Source organism: Odontesthes bonariensis, chromosome 5 (genome assembly GCF_027942865.1).
Source record: "Odontesthes bonariensis isolate fOdoBon6 chromosome 5, fOdoBon6.hap1, whole genome shotgun sequence".
NCBI classification, from domain to species: domain Eukaryota; kingdom Metazoa; phylum Chordata; class Actinopteri; order Atheriniformes; family Atherinopsidae; genus Odontesthes; species Odontesthes bonariensis.
Window position 1 is genome coordinate 32,232,908 of NC_134510.1, and position 24,422 is coordinate 32,257,329.

The following is a 24,422-nucleotide window of genomic DNA, read 5'->3' on the forward strand; positions in this document are numbered from 1 at the left end:
AAAACAGAACTGAGAGACTGACGAGAAACAAAGACAAAATCCTGAAGAACCAAAGCAGACACTGTCTAAAGGTATAAAGGGAGCTGAATTAAAAGCAAAGAGCATCAGCAAATCAAATGACCAAAACAAAAACAGGTAATCCATCCATCAGTCATCAATCCAAGAAACCAAACCCAAACAAAACCCATGGAACTGACAGCTGAGGACTCAGAAGTTTCAGGATTGCACTGAGTGTGCTACATGTGAATAAACTAGAAAATCTAACTGATATACTTTGACAAACTGTCAATAAAACAAATTAACATTCCTCTGGACTACAAACAAATTCTAGATGCAGTTTGCAGTGTGCAGAGCTGCTAACAATAAAATATCTCCATAAGTGTATTGTGTAACCAGTTGTGTATCAACTAAAACATTAGGAGAGAATAACAATAGAAATAGATAAAGTAGAGCAGTTTTTAAAAATTTACATTCAACAAGAATTGATTTATATCCAACAATATAATAAAATCCACTGGCTGTAAACACTATTTCACATTTCAAAGCTTTCCTTGACCTCAGAGTCGAGTAAAATGTTATAATTGTAACCGTGAAAGCCCTCTTGAAAAGTGAACATGTTGCATAAGACAGAAATTGCTTCACCACGGGTACCTTCCTAAGATTGATGTCCAATCTTAAGAATCAAGGCAGAAAGAAAAAAAGACTGCAGGCCAGTGCATTGTTTCAATTTTCCTTTGTTAATGTTACGGCTAAGAATTGTTCAGAGTAACATATTTCACCTGGCCGGGGTGTGATTCAGTGATATTAGACTCACACTAAGCCAACTTTAACCTCTAGTCAGAAGTGACTTTACTAGCAGAGAAAAGTAAAACCTTTATTTATAATATAATATAATATAATATAATATAATATAATATAATATAATATAATATAATGTAATATAATATAATATAATGTGTAAAATAGATGATTTGTTTTCTATTAGCACTGCTTTTATTTTGTACTGGAACAGGAAGTGTATTTTATCTTTATTACGTTGACGTTGTGCTCTGGATGATGTGGGGATCCACGGGTGGAGAGGGGAGCTTGACATAATAGTTCTCCGCCTCATATGGCAGCAGAGTCGCTGAAATGGTCGTGTGCGTGGCTGCTGTTGTGGCTCTGTGTTCGGGCGTCTGAAGCCAAAGACACCCGGTAAGACCGTTGGTTCTTCTTGAAGCTAACCGCTAATGTTAGCTTGCTAGCCTCTGTTAGCCACAGTCAAAACACGTATGTTCGAATTTTTTATTCCTCTTCTTTTCAATAATTCCAAATCACTGTTATGTTTGTTTGCTGTGGACATTATTCAGCAATCAATTCCAGTGTATAATAAAGAGTTTTCGTGCCAAAAACACTTAAAGAAGTACATAAATTAAAGCTAACCTTACTAGCCAGCTGTTGGGCAACAGCAGCAACTGTTTAAAAACTTATCTGGAGTCTTCAGTTCAAAGTACCTGAATTTGACCCCTGTACCTTCAGTGCGATAAAGCGTTCAGTCTACTCATGTGAGCAAACATAAATAACTCTCTTTCAAATATGTGTAACACATAAATGTGTGGTTTGACTACTTAGTGACACTGACTGTGATGACAACAGCTGCACTTGTAGAGACCAAACTTTCAGTCATAAGACAGGACGTCACGCTTTAGCTTTCATTTCTTCAGGAAGCTGACAGTTCCTGTTAAAATGCTGCTGCAGTTGGACTTATCAGCCACAAGATGGCGCTACCGTATGATACATTTCAAAACAGAGATCTCCCATTATCATCAGGCATTTTTTTAGAATTCTATTGATTCAATACATTTACTATAAATAGTCAATTAATTGACAGTAATTAAAGTAATTAACAGCTATTTTATGGTTTGTTCTCAACCGTTTTTGCTTTTAGTTTTTCCAAATGTGAGAATTTTTACTGTTATGTCAGAAAAATAAACGTGATCAAACGATTACAGTTTGATTGGGCTTGTGTCAGAGTTATATACAGTGTATTTCTCTTTATTATAGCCTTTTTTTGTTAATCCATATTTGCTTTTTTTCTCTCTTTCCTATACATGACACCACCTGCGACTAATCCTTGCCTATTTTAAAATTATTCACAGAAATGACCATAATAAACAACAAGTCCATTGCATTTCCTGTGATGTTTGCCGTTGATACAGTGAAAGTCGTTCTGTCGTGCATTGAACCTCTCTCATTGATTATAAATGATAAAGTCAGTTTGATTTACTTCTGTTAGCCAAAGACATTTTGTAAATACTCAGAGGTTTTATAGCGATACGCCTCCAGGGCTAAACAGACATTGAAGAATAGTGCTGAAGAGAAAGAATTGATTATGTCAACTGAGAGTAAAGAAATCTATTGATAAGATTAGAATTGTATTTTAGGTAATCAGGATTTACGTACCCTTTATTTTCGATATATCACCACTTTTAATTTCAGTGATTTGCCATAACGCTGCAGTTTTTGTAGCATGTTTAAATTGTTGTTCCTTTTTTTCAATAAAATTGACTACCAACATTTATAATGCAAAGATTTTCCAGATAGAAACATTTTAATGCTTTATATTACTGTTCAAGTGAAGACAGACAGTCTACCAAATCATCTCACTATATAGCCAGGCAGTCGTCTTAACTTCTATAACCTTTTGAAACCTTTTGGTCTAAATCAACCATAAGATATCATATTCATAGATTTCAGAATAGATTTCATCAAAATGATATATAGAAGCCATATAAGTCAAAATCCAAAAATCCGCCATTTAGATTTTTCTCTTTGTTAATTTTGTAAACGCAAAAAACAATTAATCGATGAATTGTAATAAATATTGCATGTGAGGAAACCCACTATCATACACGTGTCAGGTAGCAGCATGACAAAAAGAGAAAAGTATGGGACAATTGAGATAGATGTATAGCTTGGGGACAGACTTTTTTTTACTGGTCTTAGGAAAAAACAAAGCTCAGTTTTTGAGAAAACACATTCCTTTTATTTATCAGACTCCAGTTTGACTTGCCAAAGATGTGAGATTAAATCTAACCCATTTGATGAGTCAGTATAACATTGATTTCTCTAAACACTAATACTTATTTGTATTTATTTTACTTATTTTATACATAATCCAACAGAGGACGATTGACGGTTATTTCTTACTTATCTTATATGTGGTTATGGAACTCTTTTCCTTCCTTGTAGCGAGCTGGTAAAACATAATAAGGTACCGCAAGGTTAACAGACATTATTGAACATAGTGGTGTGTTGTTAGGGAGTGGTTTTTATTTTTCTGATACATGTCTGTAGAATTCTCTAATTATACGTTTAATTAATTATAGGCTGTCATGCAACGGCCTGCAACCAATCATTATTTCTGCTTCGAATGTGCCTTATTATTTTCTTTACTGATGAGTAAAAAAAAAATCTATATAATTTAAGGGGGAATGTCCCTTTTTCTTTCCCTTTTTATCAATGAATGCCCCGATTGATGCCATCATCAGATCAAACAGATCAAAACCCAAAGATATGTCATTGACCATCATTTCATGTCATTGTTCTGTGCTTGATTAGAGACTTGTTTGCATTTTCTTCCCATTTTCTCCAAGATAATCCATTTTCAAGGAACTGTAGCAACTTAGATATTTTTTGTATGAGTGGAAACAATAAAAAAAACATGTGAAAATCATCGTAGACTGTTTTTAAGCGATGCGTTGTAAGATTAGGAGGATAGTACTTGAGGAGTATACAGTACCACGTGTGCATACAGTAATTATTTGTAGACCTTTCACGTTAACAATGATTTTGCATTTTGTAGAGCTTCTATGGACGATGACATCCTCCTGCCCTATGCCCACGGACACGGCCCCAGCCACTCTCACCGCCATGTCAGAGATTGTCAGTCTGTTATTTATGGCAACAACACCCACGAGAGCTGGCCCTCCAGTAACCATAATGGGCAGCCAGTCGCTGAGTCTAAGATATTTGTGACGAACGTGGAAAGAAGTGCCAAATGGGTTTATGGTGAGTGACGGCATCCAAAGTGAAAGGTCTACCCAAGATAACTTTACTGATCAGAGTCTGGACTGATATGAGCCTCTGTGAACCTGTTGAACTTAGACCTGATCTTTGTTTGATTTTGTATTAATCTCACTGTTTGTTCAGTCACTCACTCGTCTCTGGTCCATGTACACAATTTGAACAGAAGAAGTTTCTACCTAAAATGGGAATAATCCTCCAACGACTGTAGTGCATTCCCTGGACTCAGTGTGGCTGTGAAGCATTCATGTTGCCTGTAACAATATTGTCAAAGAAAAAAAACATCTAATTAGATAATAATTAGATGATCAGTTTGCTCAGAGGAGTGAAAAGTTTCATCCACTTCTGCTGTATCTTTGTTTCCAGGTCATATGACTGTGGTCCATGATCCGCTGAGGACGGTGTCTGTGGTGGAGCCAGGAGGTCCGGATGGCTGCAAGATGAATCGCAACGTGTCTGTGAAGAAGACGGCCAAAGCTGCTCGGTGTCTGTATGCCCAGAACGCCGGCTTCTTCGTGACAAAGGCAGGCAAGTGTCTTGGAAATGTGGTGAGCAACGGCAGGCTGGTGCAGGACAGCGGCGGGGTCCAGAACGCCCAGTTTGGAATCAGGAGAGACGGCAGCCTGGTGTTCGGGTAAGAGATGCACGTTGAAAATGTGACACAGAAAACCTGGGATAGAATAAATCTTAGAAGATGTACCACTCTTTAAAGTTGTGAAAATGCAGATTTTAATCAGAATTTTTTATACCAAATCTATATTAAGCTACATTGAAAATCCAATCAGTGATAATAGCTGATCAATATTTTACAAAGTAATTTGATAATTCATTGAGCTCCTAAATATTTTCTAATGCAAAAATCCACAATAATTCCCTATTCCAGCTATTTATTTGTGAGAATTTGCCCTTCTTCTTAGTCTTTTTGGAGTTTGGAGGGAAAAAAGGAGGAAACACGAGCGGCTTTCCCTTTGGCGTAGAGGAAAAAAAACAAACTGTATCAATAAAGAAGCAACACTATCAGCAGTTAAAATGACTGAGTTGCAACCTTTTTCAGATAACCCAAAAAAAACATTTCTAACAGGCGGGCAGCTGTGTCCCAAAAATGATTAGTTTTCTTTTACCTTCAACACCTTCTATATCTACATAATACCTGCTCTGCATTTCTTATTGTGACCCTGCATGCACAGCTGCTCACTGTCTGTGTTTCCACTCTCAATTATCCTGACATGAAGTACGAGCTGTGTGTCACGAAAGCTTTGTCTGAGCTGCAGTTTGCATTGTCACAATTGAGAGTAACATGTTAAAACTCACCTTTGAAGCTCGTTTTTACACAATGCAAACATAAAATCCTAACAAAAGAGCAGAGAGACAACAACAAGCTGCCACAACTTGCAGTTCACAGCTAGCCTTTGTTTTGATAAGAAATAGGCCACCTTCATGAAAAGGTATCATCAGTGTTTGGGTGTGTCTTTAACTTATTTTTAATAAACAATCCAGTCGCTTCTCTGCATCTGACCTCACATTTCTGAAATATCACCTCTTCTCATGTTGGCCCTCGGCCACTGGCCCCCTCATAGACTATGTGAGAAGTTAACCACAGCTGTAACTGAGTGGCTTCCTGTTTGTGTGAGCCTGTAACTTTAAGTATAACCTCTGGTCCAGTTTGATGAACAACTCAAAAACAAGCCTCAGGTGACAAGTTCGTGTCTACATGACTCACTGTTGCACCAATTGTTTATTTATCATGGTAAAATGGCCACAGCAACATGATAACTCACACTGAAAACACATGAAGTATCTCTCAGTGTCTTCTATGTAATGCCCACTGCAGCTTCACATAACTGAGTAAAAAAAAATGTATTTGTTTTCTACTTTAGGAGGCAGATTTCCCAGACCCACTTTTAAAAAAACACTTTTGCTCTCACAGTTTATCTATAAACCACCAAAAAGTATATTTACTTGTTTTTTTTTATAACTGAGGTCAGAAATCCAAAGAATTCCTACATGATGCAATACTCTGGTTGTGTTGTGATTCAAACACACAGAGACATACAACGCTTACTGCTCTGCCTGGTCTTTTTGTTTCCCTGGATCTGTCTGTCAGGTTTAATAACGACTTAACATCTAATTTGAAATAGAAAAATGGTTCATCAGCTGCAAAATGCCTGCTTGTGGTGTGGTGCAGCAGTTATACTTCGTTTACACCTGCTGGTCCAGAAAGAATTCAAGTTGGCAACAACTGTCTTTGTAGAAATAATGTCCAAAAACTAAGTGGATTCAACCTAGTTAGTTAAATCAACTCCAGAGACGAACAGCTGTTTAACTGTGTGAAAGATTAACAGCCTGTGCAGGACATATCAGTGTTTTTTACCACCTTAAACGGTGAGCAGCTACTACAAGATATTTCAGGATGATTTGGCACTACTAATGCTGTTCATGGACAGTCACAGTATGATGTCCCTTTCTGCCCATCCAGATATCTGTCACAGGAAGATGTTTTAGACCAGTCCAACCCCTTTGTCCAGTTGGTCAGCGGTGTCATATGGCTGCTGAGGAATGGTGAGATTTACATCAACCAGAGTCTGGAGGCCGAATGTGACAATATACAGGAGACAGGTACATGCTGGATTTCCACATCTACACTGTGAATAATGGAGGAAAGATTTGTTATTAGACAGCAAGCTTTGGTAATGGACCAGTCTGAAGGTTTTTGTTTTTATGGAAAATAATTCATCAGAAATTAAAAAGAATGTTGCAGATCCGAAGTTTAAAACCAAAAAGAAAACTAATCTACAGCAGTTTTCTTGGAAAAAGCCAAGGATTTTCTCAGGTTTTTAGTTAGAGTGAACATGCAAATGGCTCTTTCTGGAATATTCTGCCCCTCCCTGTCCAGGATCAGTTCACCTGACCTCACCCTTGGCTGGGTGATAGCAACTGGATCAGCTCCAGTTTTTCAGTAAATAAAATGTAACAGTATCTCAGATGCTGCCCTCCATTGTCTGCATAACACAGAAACCCATCTGTGGCAGCACCACCAAAACACAACACTGTCATGTCTGATTAATAATGACAAGCATGAGTGTATGCGGTCCTGCCTCAGTTCACATCAAGTTTCTGTACAACATTGGACCTTATAGAGCGCACTTAAAACCGTAAACACCAGTGCAAGGGGGAAAAAAAAGATTTTTGAGTTTTTCCCAGAATCAATTTGTCTGTATTTACTTAAAGTCTCGGTGTTGAAACCACGCTACATATTTGGAATGATAGTCTATCCAGTTTTTAGTCAAACTTCTCTTTCAAAAAAGCTGATTTCCATGTATTTCTTTTTCAGTTGAATTGTACTAACTACTACTAATTATGTCTAAAATTAGTTCTCCAAAAGTTTAGTATTGTTTTCGTAAGAATTAAAAAGAAAGATAGGAATTCATGTCAGTTGCCAACATTTGGTTATTGAGCCCAAAAATACTGGTACGTCAAATATTACAATCTTTAATCAGTTGACATTTTTGTCATGAGAAGCCTTAACTGGTGATCCTCACTCCTGTGTAGACTGAAGGCAACACGTGCAGTTAATTCCACATCAGTGAGAGGATCAAGTTAGTACAGTCTGTCCCATATACTGTATCAGTTAATGACCATTATCTGTCTCTTTCCAGTTAGCTGATCCTGGCATCCTGGATCCTGCTTTGTTTTTCATTACAACAAACTGCTGCAAATTGTTCGTCTGATTATCATTAAATATTCCTGCAGCTGTTATAGGAATATTCAATGATTAAACCTCCTATGAGAACTTGTTTGTGTGATGCAGCCTGTTTTTATTTAGTCATGTGTGAGTTATGACCTTGGAAACAATGCTGGCAACATTTAAAATGACAAACTTGTTGGTGTATCTCGCTGCAGGCTCTTAAAACCCAGTAAGGATCTCTTTGTACTCGAGGCTACTGCCACGTTTTTGTTTAGGGATATTTAGTGTAAGTTTAACCACTTCTGTTTAGTTTTTTTCCTGCTGAAAGACAAATTAGGGCTGTAGGAGAATTATTCATCAGGTCACAGCCACTTTCACAGGAGTTGAGTCAGATTTTACAATTTCCAGCAGAATTATTGAGCAATTTCAGTTGCTCAAAGTGACTCCCTGGAAATGTTGAATAATTATCTGCGCAGATACCCAAAAATGCCTTCTACCAAGTAAATATTAGCTTGATATTTCCAAAATACTGATCGGCTATGCCAAGCATGCATACTGTCTGTGAGATAAAATCAATGCTTCTCCTAATGAAGTACCTTCATGCCTTTTTTACAGGGTCATTGCGCTATTTTGTGGATGTGGTGTCAGCCAGGACAGCAGTGGGCCACGATGCAGAGGGAAAACTAATTCTGTTTCAAATTGATGGCCAAACAGAAGTGAGGGGGTAAGAAAATAAAGCTGCTTTCAGCTGTCTCCTGTTCTCCTCTAAACATCTCGTTTCAAATGTTATGTAAAACATATTATCATTTATTCCCATAGCCTTTAGTGACTCACAGGGTTTGGTATTAAATTCACAAAGTGCCCAACATAGAAATTAAACATGTGAGGTCTGTCTAAGCCACTATCAAACACAGTTACACATCAAAATGAAACGTCATGTCAAGCTTTTATGTGAAATGCATTTAAAGGTTTTTCACATTTTATTTTTAAAAACAAGATATCCATATTTTAAAAGGGACACTGGCATTTCTCAGACACAATGCGAATTCTTATTCAGTCCAGAAAATAATATCATTTCTTTGAGGCAGAAGGTACTCAGCATCCACACAGGAACTCTCCTTGAATTAGATCTGGAAATATCTTGTCAGAGAAGAAGAGAACGAAGCAGTTTGTCCACCAAGCTCCCAAAGCCATCTCTGTTTCCAGTCTTCAGTACTTTACAGACGCATTTTAATCAATATGAGGTTCATTACGCAACTCTAAATCATTGTGGGCAGACACATCACAGAAGACTGTTTAAATCAAAATAGAAATACAGGTTTAGGCATTTTTAAGGCCAGAACAGCGCTTTCACATATCAAATGTATTAGCAAAATGGATGAGGAGAAATTAACTATTGAGCTCGAGACATAGAGCTACATAATCCACAATCCCAGCATTGATTCTCATCAGAATATTGCTCTGGTAAGTCAAAAAGTGTAAGTAGCGTGTAATCACACAGACATTTGGTATGGTTAAAAATGTTATCATACAATGCGATTGTAATGTTAAAACAATTATATGTTTTATAGTTGAAATTTAAACTAAACTAAACACTAAATGGCACAACTTCGCTACCTGCTGATGCAAACCAGGAGGTCACATGCATTACCCTTTTCTATTAGATATAAAATATCGAATTAGCAAAGTAAGTTTTGACTCTTTGTAGTCAGAAAACAGCTAATATGTGTTTTTGTCTACCTGCTATATAGGTTGTTCTGCCGCTTTCATGACATAATATCACTGATCAAAACAGTAATTTTTCAACCATTTTCATTAAAAACTGACAACTCTGATTGGGACCCCAAAAAAGGGTTACATCGGTTTATTTCCATAGCATCTTAAGGCTTTCCAAGAAGTGTCTAAATAAGGTAAATGGATAACAACGGTGCAAATTGTGAGAAAGATAAACATTAAGATGATGGATGGATGGATGCCGGTTAAGCTAAATGAGAAAAACACAAAAAGAGTCCAAAGTTGGTAAACAGAGACTGATACACGAGGATGAAAACATCCCACACTGAGTGTGGTAAACAGGAATGCATTGGAGGGGCATTTTAAACCCTAAAAGGGCTTGTTTGTGAGATGAATTCATCCTGTCAGGCTAATGTCACCTCAACCCACTTAAGGTCCTTTCACTAATCGATTGTATTGATCTGACTTTCCCTCCACCCTCAGAGCAGTGACCCTGCAACCCTGTAGTGACTCAAAAGATTAATGCGCTGCTGTTAATGATCTAGCTCTGAAAAGCCCAACACTCTGACATGTCTGAGCATATTTGCTGTCCTCTGTATATCTCCAGTCAATATCAGGCCAACACCCGCTCAATACAACGTGTGGTCAGTCAGCCCGAACGGTGACCAAACGGTGACCCGCTGTCCCTCATGAACAACACATCTGTCCCTTCAAATTCTTAGTAGTGGCTGCTAAATATACATTGTTGTGTTATACACCCAGGTGCTGTTACTGTTTATATAGGATGCTGAATTTTACCCGGTAAACACAGACATTGACCACAAACCTTTGCAGTGTCGTTGGTGTGTTTTAGTGCCAAAATAATAAATCAAAGTTCAGTCATGAATTAATTATCATGTAACAACACACAGATGCTTATATGGTCTATGTACCAGAAACCATAAATGAGCATGTCAAATAAAAACTGAGTGCATGTCCAGTATCCTCAGTATGGTGTCCATTGCTGGATATATTAGACTTAAATTGCCACTCAGTCTTACAGAGAGACCAGCTCCTGACAGGCCACATCATAAACCGAATGAGTTGATATCAGTCTGCTATGATACGACCACTTTCACTGAGCATACATGAAGCGTATCAGTTGTGCTGGTTTGTGTATTTAAAAAGATTTGCACCATATCTTTGGTTTCTGTTGGTCAGGTGCTGTTTGGTTGATTAGCTTTGTGTTTTCTAATCCCACTGCCTGCAGTTACATTTTTTTCTGTCTACGCAGAATGAATCTTTGGGAAATGGCTAAATTTCTAAAAGAGAATGGAGTAATCAATGCCATTAATTTGGATGGAGGCGGGTCTTCCACCTATGTGGTTAATGGCTCATTGGCCAGCTACCCCTCAGATCATTGGTGAGACATTAAACCCCTCATATTTGATACTTGGCATGTGAAAGGTTGTTATTTTTTACTGTGAGATGTTAAAGGTCAAAGATGAAACGAGGCTTGATCTTTCTCTTCTCTGCTCTCCACGGCTCCATCGTTCCAGCAAATCGGATAACAGGTGGCGCTGTGGCCGCGATGTGTCTACCATCCTGTGCATTCATGAACGGCGATGCCAGCCAGAAAACTGCAGCGGGCACGGCGAATGTGTGGACGGACACTGTCAGTGCCAGAAAGGCTGGCAGGGCACCGCCTGTGACTCTCTGGTGTGTCAGCCACCTGCCTGCGGAGCCCACGGTTTCTGCACTGCCGGTAAGTGCAGAGGTGGAGCTCATTTAGTAGCAGCTGTTGGAGAAACAGACAAGCTGTTGAACATACAAGCATGTTTAAGAAAGATAAGGTAAATTAGCTCCTGAAACATCAGACACGTGCAGTCAGTAACGGCTCTACAACATTAAGATAAGAGACAGATGGATAAGAGACTCCTGGGAAAAAACATTTAAGCCTCCTTGTCCTTATTATGTGTCACAGTGGGATAAGAAATTGTTGTAACATCAGATTTTATTGGAGTTGCTTTGACATGTCATAACTGCACCTCATATAAATGTCATGCATTAGCCACAATAAGGACAAAAACCCTATTTTTTGTTCATAGTGATGATTGGTTTCCTCCTCATTTTAACCATTTGGAGAGTTCTAAAAGGCTCTGAGACCCTCTTCATAGATGGGAAGATTTAAACAGGATTTTCTTGACAGATCTACAGTATAGATAGAGATGTCTATGTAAAATCTCTGTTCACTTTGCCCACAACACATCCTGTGAGTTGTGGTTTGTGTGTGTCTGCTGTGCTTCATGTGTTTCTCTGTGTTGTAGACGGCTGCGTATGTGACGCTGGATGGAGAGGAAACAACTGCAGTCACGGTAAACAAAACCCTGTCTGGTCATACATGAATAAATGTACTGTAGACACACAGACGTGTGTCACTGACTTTAAAAACCCTTAATCCCTTACACTGAACCAAGCCTAAAGGCCCGCTCACAGCAATATATAAATAACACAGATGTATTTTGTTGTAAACTTTGACCTGTAGGTTTCCACAGCTGATAAATATCAAACAAGACTCATCAGAGCTGAGCTCTGCTGGCTTCTTAAGTGTTCTGCAAAAGACCAACGGTTTCCGAGGCGGTTTTGAGATGAGTCAGTATTCCTTAAGCGAGTGAGATAAGACTAAAAGACTGGGTTTTTCCTCAGTACCTATTTTTGAACGATAAATGCTGACTGATAAAACGCCAAAACCTTTGGTTGTTTTTTCCTTGTTTATTAGATATTGTTTCAGAATCAGAATCAGAAAAGATTTTATTATTTTAGTAATTTTCCCATCACAAGGAATTTGGCCTGGCCTGTTTGGTGCAATAAAACCAAAAATAATAATAATATGATAAAATATCAAATAATAAACATATATGTACAAAGTATTAGTAAAATGAAGAGCTGAGGGCAGAAGAGTGCGTTAATGTAATGCAGAGTCCAACACGGAGACAGTACGTTAATATAACGTGTAGTGTCAGTGGGGATAAGGGGTTCATGTCAGTGGGGGGGGGGGTACAGCCGGCCTTGTTGGTGAGGCCAACCGCAGAGGGGAAGAAGCTGTTCTTATGGCGGGAGGTTTTGGTCCTGATGGACCGCAGCCTCCTGCCAGAGGGGAGTGCTTCGAACAGTTTGTGTCCGGGGTGGGAGGGGTCAGCCACAATCTTACCTGCACGCCTCAGGTGCAGGTAAGTGGAGGGCCATGTTGACTGTGTCGTGTACAGACCTGTTGGCTCTGTAGGCGAACTGCAGGGGGTCCAGGAGAGGGTCCGTGATGGCTTTCAGGTGTGAAAGCACAAGGCGCTCAAATGACTTCACCACAGAGGTCAGGGCGACGGGTCTGTAGTCATTAAGTCCTGTGATCCTTGGTTTTTTGGGGACTGGGATGATGGTGGAGATCTTGAGGCAGGCTGGTACGTGGCATGTCTCCAGTGAGGTGTTGAAAATGTCTGTGAACACCGGGGACAGCTGATCAGCACAGTGCTTCAGGGTGGAGGGAGAGACAGAGGCTACGGCTACACGAAAACGTTTTTCACTATAAACGATACTTTTTCTTATCGTTTGGCTGTCGCAGCCACACGGAGCCGGCGTTCCCACTACCCCAAAATGATAGTTTTTGAGAACGGGTTCCAGAGTGGGAAGATTTGAAAACGGCGTCGTTTTGTTTCCATTGTTACAGCGAAAACAGATTTGTTTACATCTGCGTCAGCCACATGGCTAACGCAGTGACGTATACACATACGTCAGTGACCAGAACAAAAAGCGGCTTCCATTCAAAATCCGGAAGAAGAAGACAACACAACAAGGACAGACAGCGATCATCATGGACCCCACAACATTGATAGCAGCACTGCTGCAGACACTGCTAACTACAGCGGCGTTGTTGAAGGAACAACGTGAGCTTTGCTCTGGTAGAAGTAGGGGCGTACACGCATGCGCATTGCTTCTTCTATTGTTCTGGTGTAACCGGTGGGGGTGGCTTACAGCTAGGGGTGGGCGATATGTATCGTTTACGAAATTATCGTGAATGTTGTTTTGACGATGAGTAATTTTGCAATATCGAGATTATTTATTTATATATATATATATATATATATTTTTTTTTTTTTTCAATCGCCAAAAATCAATAAAGTGCGGCGCCAGTGGTCCTCTGCCCTTACCACGGCGCCACGCCCTGCTTTGAACACTCAAATTTTTTCAAAGTAAACGCTTCGGACCCAGCGGGACACTCAGCTAAGAGCATCGAGGGGGCGCCGAGAGGCAGGGGCTGGGACAGACAGTAGCTCGCCTCGCGGCGGACCGTCAGCTCGATCACGAGATCCAACTACGAGCTTTTTAACTGCAGCAACTTTAAGATACGCTATTGGAGCTGGAAATACCGCGGCTGCTGGCACCAGACTTGCCCTTCAATTGATCTCCGTTAAAGGATTGAAAGAGTCCTGTATTGTTATTTTTCGTCACTACCGGCTCCCCGAGTCGGGAGTGGGTAATTTGCGCGCCTGCTGCCTTCCTTGGATGTGGTAGCCGTTTCTCAGGCTCCCTCTCCGGAGGGAGAAGTAGCCTGAGAAACGGCTCGCGGTTATCTAGAGTCACCAAAGCGGCCGCGGCACCCCGAGAGGCACCCCGCATGGGTTTTGGGTCTGATAAATGCACGCATCCCCGAAGGTCAGCGCTCGTTTTGCATGTATTAGCTCTAGAATTGCCACAGTTATCCAAGTAACGGTAGAGCGATCAAAGGAACCATAACTGATTTAATGAGCCATTCGCAGTTTCACTGTACCGGCCGTGTGTGCTTAGACTTGCATGCTTGTGTTAATTTTATTGTGATCTTAATGCAAGTTTTAATTTTTTTTTTAAATATCGTCAAAATATCTTTATCGTGAAAATCCTAAAAAATATCGAGATTTTTTTTTTTGCCCATATCGCCCACCCCTACTTACAGCGCACCAAGAGGTGTTTCGTGTGTACTGCATCGTTTCATCGTTTTTCATCGTTTTCGTCTGGACCTGAGTCTTTACAGCAGCGTTGCCGGATGGCCGCAATAATTTTCGTACCCGTTTTAAAAAAAAACCTCGTTTCGTTTTCGTGTAGCCGTAGCCAGAGTCTGGCCCGGCTGCTTTGCGGGGTTCTGCCTCTTGAAGAGCCTGACGTCCCTCTCCAGGATGGAGAGAGTCGTTACTGTGGTGGGGGAGGGAGCCTCTGAGGTGTGCAGCTGTGGAGAGGCCCCTACTGTGGTGGGGGAGGTGGGGCTGGTGAGCTGGAGTTGGGGTATGGTGTCACGGGGGATGGTGTCAGGGCTGTCCCATTGTCTTTCTAAAGGGCGGATTATAGTTCTGCGTCTATCGTCTTGACGTGTTGCTTTGCTCTGGTCGCGAACCACTTTTCATGTTATGGTTCTGCAACCTCGGTCTGGAATTTCTAGGGACGCACAGCAGTTTCCCCTCGCGAGAATTTCGGTGGGTGGTGACGAGAACTTTCGGCGGCGCCGGTGGAAGTGTTTATCTTTCAAAAAAAAAAAAGTGTATGCAAGATATGGATCTGGAGTTGCTCGACATCGAAGAAGAATAGCTTCTTTTATTGGAGTTGGCGAAAATGCAAAGGAGGAAGCCACACCGAGGACCAATCACAGCCGCTTTTGTCTGCGCACTTCCGTTGGTGGTCTGCGTGCGTCCGACGTGTAGTCAGGATTTTTCTGAGGTGCATGACGACGCGCGCAGAGCCTCTGCGTGGGGGAGTGGTCAAGATTTTGACGTTCGCAGAGGCTCTGCGTCCGAGCGTCAGAGGCTTTGCGCCTGAAGCATAAATCAGGCTTAAGCGACAGTAAAACTCATTAAGGATCAGGATTGTCCAGGGAGTGGGGGGTTTTCGGCTTGTAGTTAGATAAGATCATAGACGCCTCAATCCTCTCCAGACAGAAGCAGAGTCATTAGCCCCTTTCACACTGCCGAATAACCCGCGTTTAATCCGCGAATTTAGCGTGTTCGCTGTTCACACTGCCGATCCGGGCTGCCGCGTCAACTCGACTCGCCTTTCGACCCGCGTCGGACCCTAGTCTTTTTGCCGAGCCGAGTTTGGTGTGAACGCAATCGACGCGGGTCGGACGTTGGCGTGACGTGAGGAGTTTAAAAGACAGAATGGACAGCTGATTCAGAACAACAGCGACAGGTGAGGACAAGTTTTACTCTGTTTTAGCCTACATCAAGTTCGAAACATTTTTTAATATGGCCAGCTGGGGAGACAAGGAGGTCCGCGAGCTCCTCAGCCTCCGAGCAGAGGACGTTATTTACCGCCACATTTCGGGAACTATAGTGCTCTTGTATTCTCCGCATATGTTCTTCGGCGGCATCCCACGTTGTAACCATCCACACCCCGTACAATAACATCTCCATGAACTGCATATACAATTGCAAAAACGAGTCCTCAAGGTGTGTTTAACCCTACCTCCGACGCATGGCTTGTGCCTACGTCATTGTACACGCCCAGCATTTTATGTGTTTCGTGTGACGCTCTGCCACTAGGCAACGCCCCCTGAACTCGGCTTCAGGCGACACGGGTCACCAACACGCCAAGCGTTCACATTGCTCGACGCGGGTCGAAGGTGCAATTTGGACCCGCTAAGGTAGCGGGTCGCAGTGTGAAAGGGGCTATTGGCTGAGAACTGTTGTTGAATTTTCTCAGAGTACAGTCGCTTAGCTTCTCTCACCCCCTTGATAAACCTGTACTTAGCCTCTTTAAATCTGCCTCTGTCCTGACTCCTGAACGCCTCCTCCTTCACCAACCGTAGCTGTCTGAGCTTGGCTGTGAACCAAGGCTTGTTGTTGTTGTACCTCACTGTGGTGCGTGATGGTACACAACTGTCCTCACAGAAACTGATGTAGGACGTGACAGCCTCAGTAAACTCGTCCAGATTGTTGGTAGTAGCCCTGAAAATGTCCCAGTCGGTGCAGTCCAGACATGCCTGAAGATCTCCCACAGCTTCACTGGTCCAACTCGTCCACTTCTTAGATGTCCTCACAACAGGTTTAGAGCTTTAACTTCTGTCTGTATGCAGGGATCAGGTGGACCATGACGTGGTCAGAGTGACCCAGTGCAGCTCTGGGGACGGCGTGATAAGCACTGCTTACTGTAGTGTAACAGTGATCCAGAATGTTCTCCTAGAATGTTTGTATTTGTGGAGTTGGTGGGTGAGATTTCCTCTGTTAAAGTCACTGAGAACAATAACTAAGGAGTCCGGGTTTGTCCGCTCAGCACAGTATCTGGTCGGCGAGTGTGCGCTGTGCCTCCTGCACGTTAGCCTCCGGTGAAATGTAAACACCGACCAGTATGAATGAAACAAACTCATGGGGGGAGTAGAAGGGTGTGAAGGACAGAAGAGTACGACATCGTAATGTTATGGTCAGCATTAACAAACATCAGGAGGTTAGTTCTATGTCTGAATTCTTCCTTTATGGTGACATAAAATGGCCATTTATTAACACCATGCAGTTCTTATTCAGAATATGTGACTTAAAGCAACTGTCCAACCAATGATTTGAACAGTTATTTGTTCATGGTTTTTTGTGAACATCTGTATGTACTTAAATAATAATAAATTAAGAATCATTGTGTGTCTTTAGGAGACTCCTCACACACTATTGCTGTTAATAATCCACATAGAGAATACTTTATGTAGCTACAGGCTATTTATTTATGACATCAAGCAAATACACAACATTTTAAGCGACATAAACTGATGCATGGTAGATCTTGTTTGGTGGATTTCTGTATGTTTAACATTATGTCCAAGTTATCCATGATTGTATGAGAAAAGAATATCATGCTGTTGGATGTTGGTGTGGCAAATGCATCTAGATATTTCATAAAGGCAGAAATAGTCAAGCACAGAAAACTGGTCGATTTATTACATGCATTTTGCTTTCTTTTTTCTTTGTAGAATGTTTACGGGGTTTCTACGGTGACAGCTGCAAGCAGAGGTGCTCCTGTGTAAATGGCGGCTCGTGCGACCCTGTCCACGGGCACTGCACCTGTCCTCCCGGTTTCCATGGTGAAACTTGCGAACAAGGTAGAGCTGTTTTGTCTTCGATGGCCTGTTGGGCCATTCCATATCTGTTCATTTAACTTTATTCACCAGAATCTTTTACTTTCAGTATCACCATTATCTGACACCATATTAGTCCTTGACTTTGGAAAAGTAGAAGACTGATTCTAAAATGTCTTGCTTTCTGTCAGTGTGTGCTCTTGGTTTCTTCGGTGTGTCCTGCGCTCAGGAGTGTCGCTGTGACAACCTGTGTCCTTGTGACCCGCAGACAGGAAGCTGTAACGCCACGCTGCGAGGAGACGCAAACTACACCTTACAAAGTGGTACGAACACATTCTTGACTCACACATGCACCCAAACATGCAAACTGGTAGATGATAAGAAGATGAAAGAATTATTGTCTTCATTCTCGCATTTACGCTCTTCTCAGTTGGTGTGTGTCGCCGCTGTGTGGGTCAGCTTTTAGCATTAGTGTGCGTGCTCCCATTTAGCAGACGTTTGAATATTTGCACAGGGCCGAAGTAAAGACAACTCTGTCTTTGTTGCTGTTTTTCAAAACGGAGCAACACTGTCAACTCAACTGGGAGGAGTGGAAATGTTACTCATCTGCAAATAAGTATTATGTGCGGCTTCTACTGAAAAACATGTTGAAATTAAACAGATTCTGCTCAGCAGTGCAGTGTATTACATATGTCTGTAACTTATTTATATTATTATTTTTTTAACTGTGACTTTATATTGGGAGACAGACACACCCCGTGTATACACAAAAACCCTTTAAATGAGCTATGTTTTGTTTCTGTGTTTAGTAGGTCAGTGGCACTGTTTATTATCACTGAATCCCAGCTGTTAGCTGACTGTTACCTGGGGAATAAGTCTATCACGGGCATGAACATTTATCAGGTCAAACAAAAAAAGTAAAATGAAAGCCTAAGATATTACACCAAATCCTATCTCTGTCAAATCGAACATTTACATCATAGATGTGCAACTTTCACTCTCAGAGAATCTGACTTTTCTGTAAATCTGCTTAGAAAACAGGGGGAAAAAAAGATGCCTGACCATTTAGAATAAAAAATAATCACTATAAGTCTCAGAGGACATCTGGAGTAACTATTGCTGACATTACAAAAGCCTGTTTGATGAGTATTTCCCTGGGTCTTCCTGGGTCTTGTTCTTCTGATGGCTTTATTATTTATTTTAGTGTTAGCTCCTGTGGAATTAGCAAACATCATACAACAAAAGTACAGTGATGTTGCTCTGGATCTTATTTTGATTTACCGTGTCCTGAACTTTACTGATTTACTCTTCTTTGTCCTCTTCTCTCCACAGCTGGAAACTGCCTGGCCAAACAGATGTTTACATCTTGGATACGAGAGAAAGACGCTCAAAGAAAGCATCCTTATCTCGCAGAGTAAGTCTCAAAGGTCGTGTGAACTCATTCACATATCTGATTTGTTACCTCTGCTGTCCCTGCTCACACACCAGCTGCCTTTCACTTATCGGTTGCGGCCTGTTGTAAAAAAGACATCAAAGACGTCCTCTTTCACCCTCCACCAGCCCTGCATCGGTTTGTGCTTACACACATCAAGCCGGTGTTACACAATCAGTGTGTGTGACAGCAAAGTCGTGGTTAGTGTTGTGTTCCGAAATGCTGACTTGTCCATGCACACATTTCCTGTTTTGCCTCTATAACATGTCTCTTGCCAGCTAAAAGCCATATTGGTGGCGGATCAACATGACTCCCACATGCCGCCTCTGTACATCGACACATGACACCGATGCTCAGCGAAGCTGCATCAGTCTCCGGCTTGAGAGGCGTGTCTGAAAAAGCCTTCATATTTTGCTTTGTAGCACTTCCTTTGCAGTGATTTCAACTCTTCGTTTAAATTTAACACGTTGACCACAAAGAAGAGAGAAATAATGGAAAATGTTATTTATTTGAATATTATTTGGACAATCTATCTCCTTCACTTACGTCACAGTTAAATAGACTCCAGTGTTTATCTGATGTAGAAAATGGGTCTCATCTGCCAGCCAATTGCATGTAAATTTCTACCGTGGCTGGTGTTGTGTTTCTTTTAGCCACCTAAACATATACTGTTTGCTTGGTCTGTGGCTAAAAATTAAACTCACCTACTTATTATGAAAATATCTTGAAAAATGTGTCAAATACTGGTAACCTAATTTGTAATGGAACATGTGCGCAATGCTGTGAAAACACACACATAGTGCTACATGTCATAGTTTAATGTTAGATGTTATTTAATCAAGAATAATCTCATCTGTGAACAGAATATTTCTGTCCTCTGATGGAGAGTGTAATAAAGAACATCAAAACAACTCCAAGGTAGTCTGAGCCCGCATTTGCATTACCTCAGACCTTCCTTTATATGTAGACGAGGCTGTCTCTCTAACAACAGGATCTATTCAGTTGCCTCCTTACCTTTCACATGCAAGTTAAGGATTGATAGCTGTTGCTATGGTTTCTTGAAAGCTCTTTTTGAATGGCTGCTTTGATCTCAATCAGTTTAACCTTATTTGACTATAAGGAAACATTCAAAGTATCAGTCAGATGCTCTCTTTTTATAGTCTTATTCATGACTGAATAAGACTATATTGTGAATAAGACTATATTCATGACTGAATAAGACTATATTCTGAATAAGACTGTATATAGTCTTATTCAAATGAATAAGACTATATTCATGACTAAAGACCAGATAGTGCTAGAACTCCTCTGTTTCAAACCTTTCTGCCTTTATGTTCCTTTTTAAATCCTATTTTTGTCTCGTCTTATGTGAACAATCAAGCAAGATATTTTGAGTGTCTGCCGGGAGAAACATTTCGAAAACATGCACCTTTGTTTCCATGTCCATATTCTAAAAATACTCTGTCTCCGTGATGTCTCCATCTGCCAGCGTAGCTGTTTGGAATAAGGTAAACTGAGGGAACACTTCATAACTTCACTGTCCTTGGGCAACATTTTTTAAACTATTTTTGAGAAAATATATTTCCATCCTCAGAGTTGAGACAGAAAATGTTAACAGGCATATTTATGTTCATTTTTGGGAACTATTTGAGTCCTCTGACTGCTTCGTGCTCTAGATGCGGTCACGCTCTGTGGTGAGAAACCAGTTTGTACATTTATTAGCAAAGACAAACTCAGTAATTCAGCCTGTAAAACCAGCCTATAAAGGCTCTGCTCGTCCACCCAAAGAACAAAGCAGGTCAGTTTGTCCAGTTGTCCTGACCGTTACTGTTTTCAAATGCACATATGTCGCCAGAATAGTCCAATTTTTGCAGTAATTGGATTAAATCAGGCAGATTTTTCTTAGTGAACACTGAACTGTTGATCATTTATTCAGGTGACCAAATTCTGTTTGGTTTTTTTTACATTCAAGCAGCATATACAGTGAGTTTTATAACGGTGAGTATCACTTCAACATTTACGACACCTGTCTGTCAGTGCCTGTACATCTCATAGCATCTTCCATCATATTAGCTCTGTGCCCTGAAGTCATGACACTGATCTAATCCCTTTCTCCTCTCAGGCGAACGTGGCTGATAATCACCCTCACCCTGGCCTCTCTTCTGTCAGCCAGCCTGGTGGTTCACCTTGTACAGGCGTGTCGCAGCACGGTGATGTCCCACTTCCCTGAGCGTCGGGATTACTCCTACGTACCGCTGACCGACATCAACGGAGCTTCTTCGCGGACCGGAGATGCCGGGAAATCAAGGGGTGAGAATTTTGGATTAGAAGACTCAGACTCCCAGGATGAAATCTGGTCCCCAGGGAGGTCATAGCTGTCAGGAAGACGGAGGACAATGAGTGAGAACACTGTTATTGCACAAAGAGACACGTGGAAGCTCTGTGATTTTTTTTTTTTTTTCCTTTCTTTTTAAGTTTTGTAATCTTGACAAATCTTTTTCAACAGTCCTGCTGAATGAAACAGGACAGCGTACAAGAGTTTTGTTACATTCTTTATACTCGGCTGAGAAAGGATATTTTGGCAGCTTTCAGGTGTTCCCCTGTGTTTTTTGTTCATGGCCGAGGCTGCTGAATCTGAAGGTGATCAGAAAGCAGTCAAAGGTTTACTTGAGTCACAGGATCTCGTGGGTCCATTACAGCTCCAGGTACGATGAGCTTTTCAAACTTTTTCACATAAGGTGATGAACCATGAACCTTTAAAAGTACTCAGCTTTTCTGTATTATCCTGGTGAAGTATGGCACTGTGCTAAGAGCCAGACTACTGACCGATTTCTTCTGGATTTAATCATGAGCAGAAGTATATATAAATTTGAAAAATGCTGCATTAAATGATTTGAAACATGATACCACTGATATTTTTCTTATCAAAGATAGGGTATCTGCAAGTCTTATACAAGCCTAAAAAAAAAGAGCCTCAAAATTTTCCAGACTTGCACAGGATGATGATCCTGACTTACTGAGACTGACCATCCAGACTTTTCTTAGTATGAACTTTTGAACTTGATGCCACATAATCAGATAAACAGATAAAGTACCGCAAGGTTCAAAGTAAAATGCATTTTTATCAGTATCTTATCAGAATATTGATGTTTCTTTTTTTTTTAGCTCCATGTCTGAATGTGAGTCAATAAGCGGATTTTCATGTTAAAATCTCAGTTATGTACAATGAAAATTAGAGAAGCACAAATATATCGGTTGGCAAATATTTGGTCTGTTTAAACTTATTTATAGAAAGTCGTCAACCTTGTGTTTACTGGAAAAGGTCTCTAATATAATTAATTTATAAAGGTTACAAGACGCTTTAAGTCTATCAAGCAGGGGATTTTTTTCCTTTTATAAATGCAGAAATATAGTCCCCATATTTACATCTTTATCTAGTTTTCTTTTTTGCCCACCTGTGTCCTAACTCAGTAACTTCACTGATAGATAGAAACTGATTTTGTTGATTTCCTTTGGCACAAAGGAATCCCTTTGCTTGACTGCATATATAATAATAATAATAGATATGCACTTTTTCTTCTGTACTGCCACCAATGGAGCAAATGTGTTTGTTTTGGCCTGTAAACGGCACCAAAGAAGGCAGCAAGTTGCTACCTGACTAAGTGTTTTGTTTTTGTTTTTTCCCAGATGCGTCTCAGCATGCTTGACCAGGGTCAGCGTTCATGTTTCAGAGCTGTACTTTTGCTATCTGCAGTGATCATGTTAACGTGTCTGCATTTAAGATTGTAGTGTGCTGATGGTAAAGGCTGCCATCGCACTCAGATGGGATTCAGGTTGAGGGAATCATGAAAGATCTTAACTTAACTTCATGGAAATCCATAAATATTGAGAAGCTGTTTCTCATTCATTGATGTGGCTTCACAGTCATTTTTAATCAGGGGTTTCATATGAGGCGTGTGCACAGGAGTCTGAGGTGTTGAAAGATTGCCAACTGTCATATTAATGATCAGGTTTTGTGTCCTATTTGAATAATTCTGAACAAACATGTCATGCAAAGAATGTATCAGATCATGCTGAAGCCATGATTTCCACTGCTCACAGAATTTTCATAAATTAGATTTTTATGTTTAATAAAAGTGTTTCTGGATTGTTTCCGGGGTCATTTGGTTGTCTTTTCCACCTCACAGACTAGTTTAATTCTGGCTTCTTCTATTTCGTTTTTTTTTTATCTTACCCACAATTACACTCCAGCATGCAAACATAGTTGTTTGTGTTTCAGCTGAGGCTGAACTTCCACCCAGAAGTGGCTGCAGCTTCATGGGCATCTGTGTCGAGTGGCAGTGCACTGGAGGATTTACTCGACCTCTGACCTCAATCGCTTTTAGATGCGCACTGAGTGCTCTGAGCATCTTCATGTTTAAACCATGTTTTTTTTACTTATTATTGTGTCTCCTCTTTAAGTTACTAGTCTTTTAACTTTAGGATGAAATTTGAATGTTTGAAAAATGATTGATTTATTAGCGTTGTAGGTGCAAAAGTTGACTAGCAGATATTCCTGGCTTACACGTGTCCAAAAACTGTTGTCCTTAAAGATCCGCATGAAGTCCAGGTAACGTTGGAAAAAAATCTAGAAATTTAGTTGGAGTATCACTCAAGTATCCATACACCAGGCTTTCAATACAATATAGGACGGGACACGGTAAAAAAACCGTGTGACTCCACTGCTGGTGTGGCGTTCACAACACAGGTGTAACCTCCCCAGCGTGCGGAGCTGCTGCCTCTTAAAGTTACAGTACCGCCAGTATTAAACTTAAATTAAATAGCCCGTACTAAACAGAAAAGATGAACAAACAGCCATATTCAATCAAACTTTCTCATCAATGACTATTAGACCAATATTCAAACTTGATAATATAGGAAATATAGTTAAATTACATGAGCAGAAATGAGAAATCGACAAATCCGTCCTTGCCTCATACAAGCGTTTATATGTATTTTACTGGACCTGGAATGATCTGAATAAGGAGGAAAGTGAGGACATTTCTCTTCATTCTGTGGCAACCGGTTTGCTTTGGGGTCTAAATGCTGGATTTAAAATTGTAGATAAACAAAAAATTTTACACATTTTAGCCTCTTAAAGATTCCAGGAGCTGCCTCGAATAATAATATGTGACTCATCATCACGTTGTACCTCAAATTATTTGCTAAGGCAGTTGAGTGTGTTATTTATTTAATTCAAACTGCAAAAATGTCCCTTATATAATTAGATGCTATTTTAAATTATAAACACTTGCTATAAATTTATTAAACAGCTAAGTCAAGCAGAAAATAATCAGCCTTAGGATGGGGAGGGGGGGTCACTAAGAAACAAATGTTGTTGATTTAAGTTAAACCGGTTATTATTAGGTAGTAAGGAAAGGTATTGAGAATACAGACTACTGACCACA

At 40.5% G+C, this 24,422-nt stretch overlaps 1 protein-coding gene across 2 annotated transcripts; it reads left to right on the forward strand.

Annotated features, from left to right (window-relative positions):
* Nucleotides 1–1,045: 1,045 nt before the first annotated feature.
* nagpa (N-acetylglucosamine-1-phosphodiester alpha-N-acetylglucosaminidase) lies at nucleotides 1,046–23,127 on the forward strand. 2 transcript variants are annotated; one of them, XM_075466126.1, is made up of 12 exons: nucleotides 1,046–1,194; nucleotides 3,845–4,050; nucleotides 4,432–4,699; nucleotides 6,542–6,681; nucleotides 8,366–8,474; nucleotides 10,758–10,886; nucleotides 11,023–11,228; nucleotides 11,791–11,838; nucleotides 17,439–17,567; nucleotides 17,735–17,866; nucleotides 18,876–18,957; nucleotides 21,098–23,127. In XM_075466126.1, the coding sequence occupies exons 1-12, from the start codon at nucleotides 1,112–1,114 to the stop codon at nucleotides 21,348–21,350; spliced, it is 1,785 nt and encodes a 594-aa protein (XP_075322241.1). In that variant the 5' UTR covers nucleotides 1,046–1,111; the 3' UTR covers nucleotides 21,351–23,127. The 2 variants fall into 2 exon arrangements, with proteins under 2 accessions (XP_075322241.1, XP_075322242.1); XM_075466127.1 differs by having other exon boundaries at nucleotides 6,542–6,624.
* The last annotated feature ends 1,295 nt before the right edge of the window (nucleotides 23,128–24,422 follow it).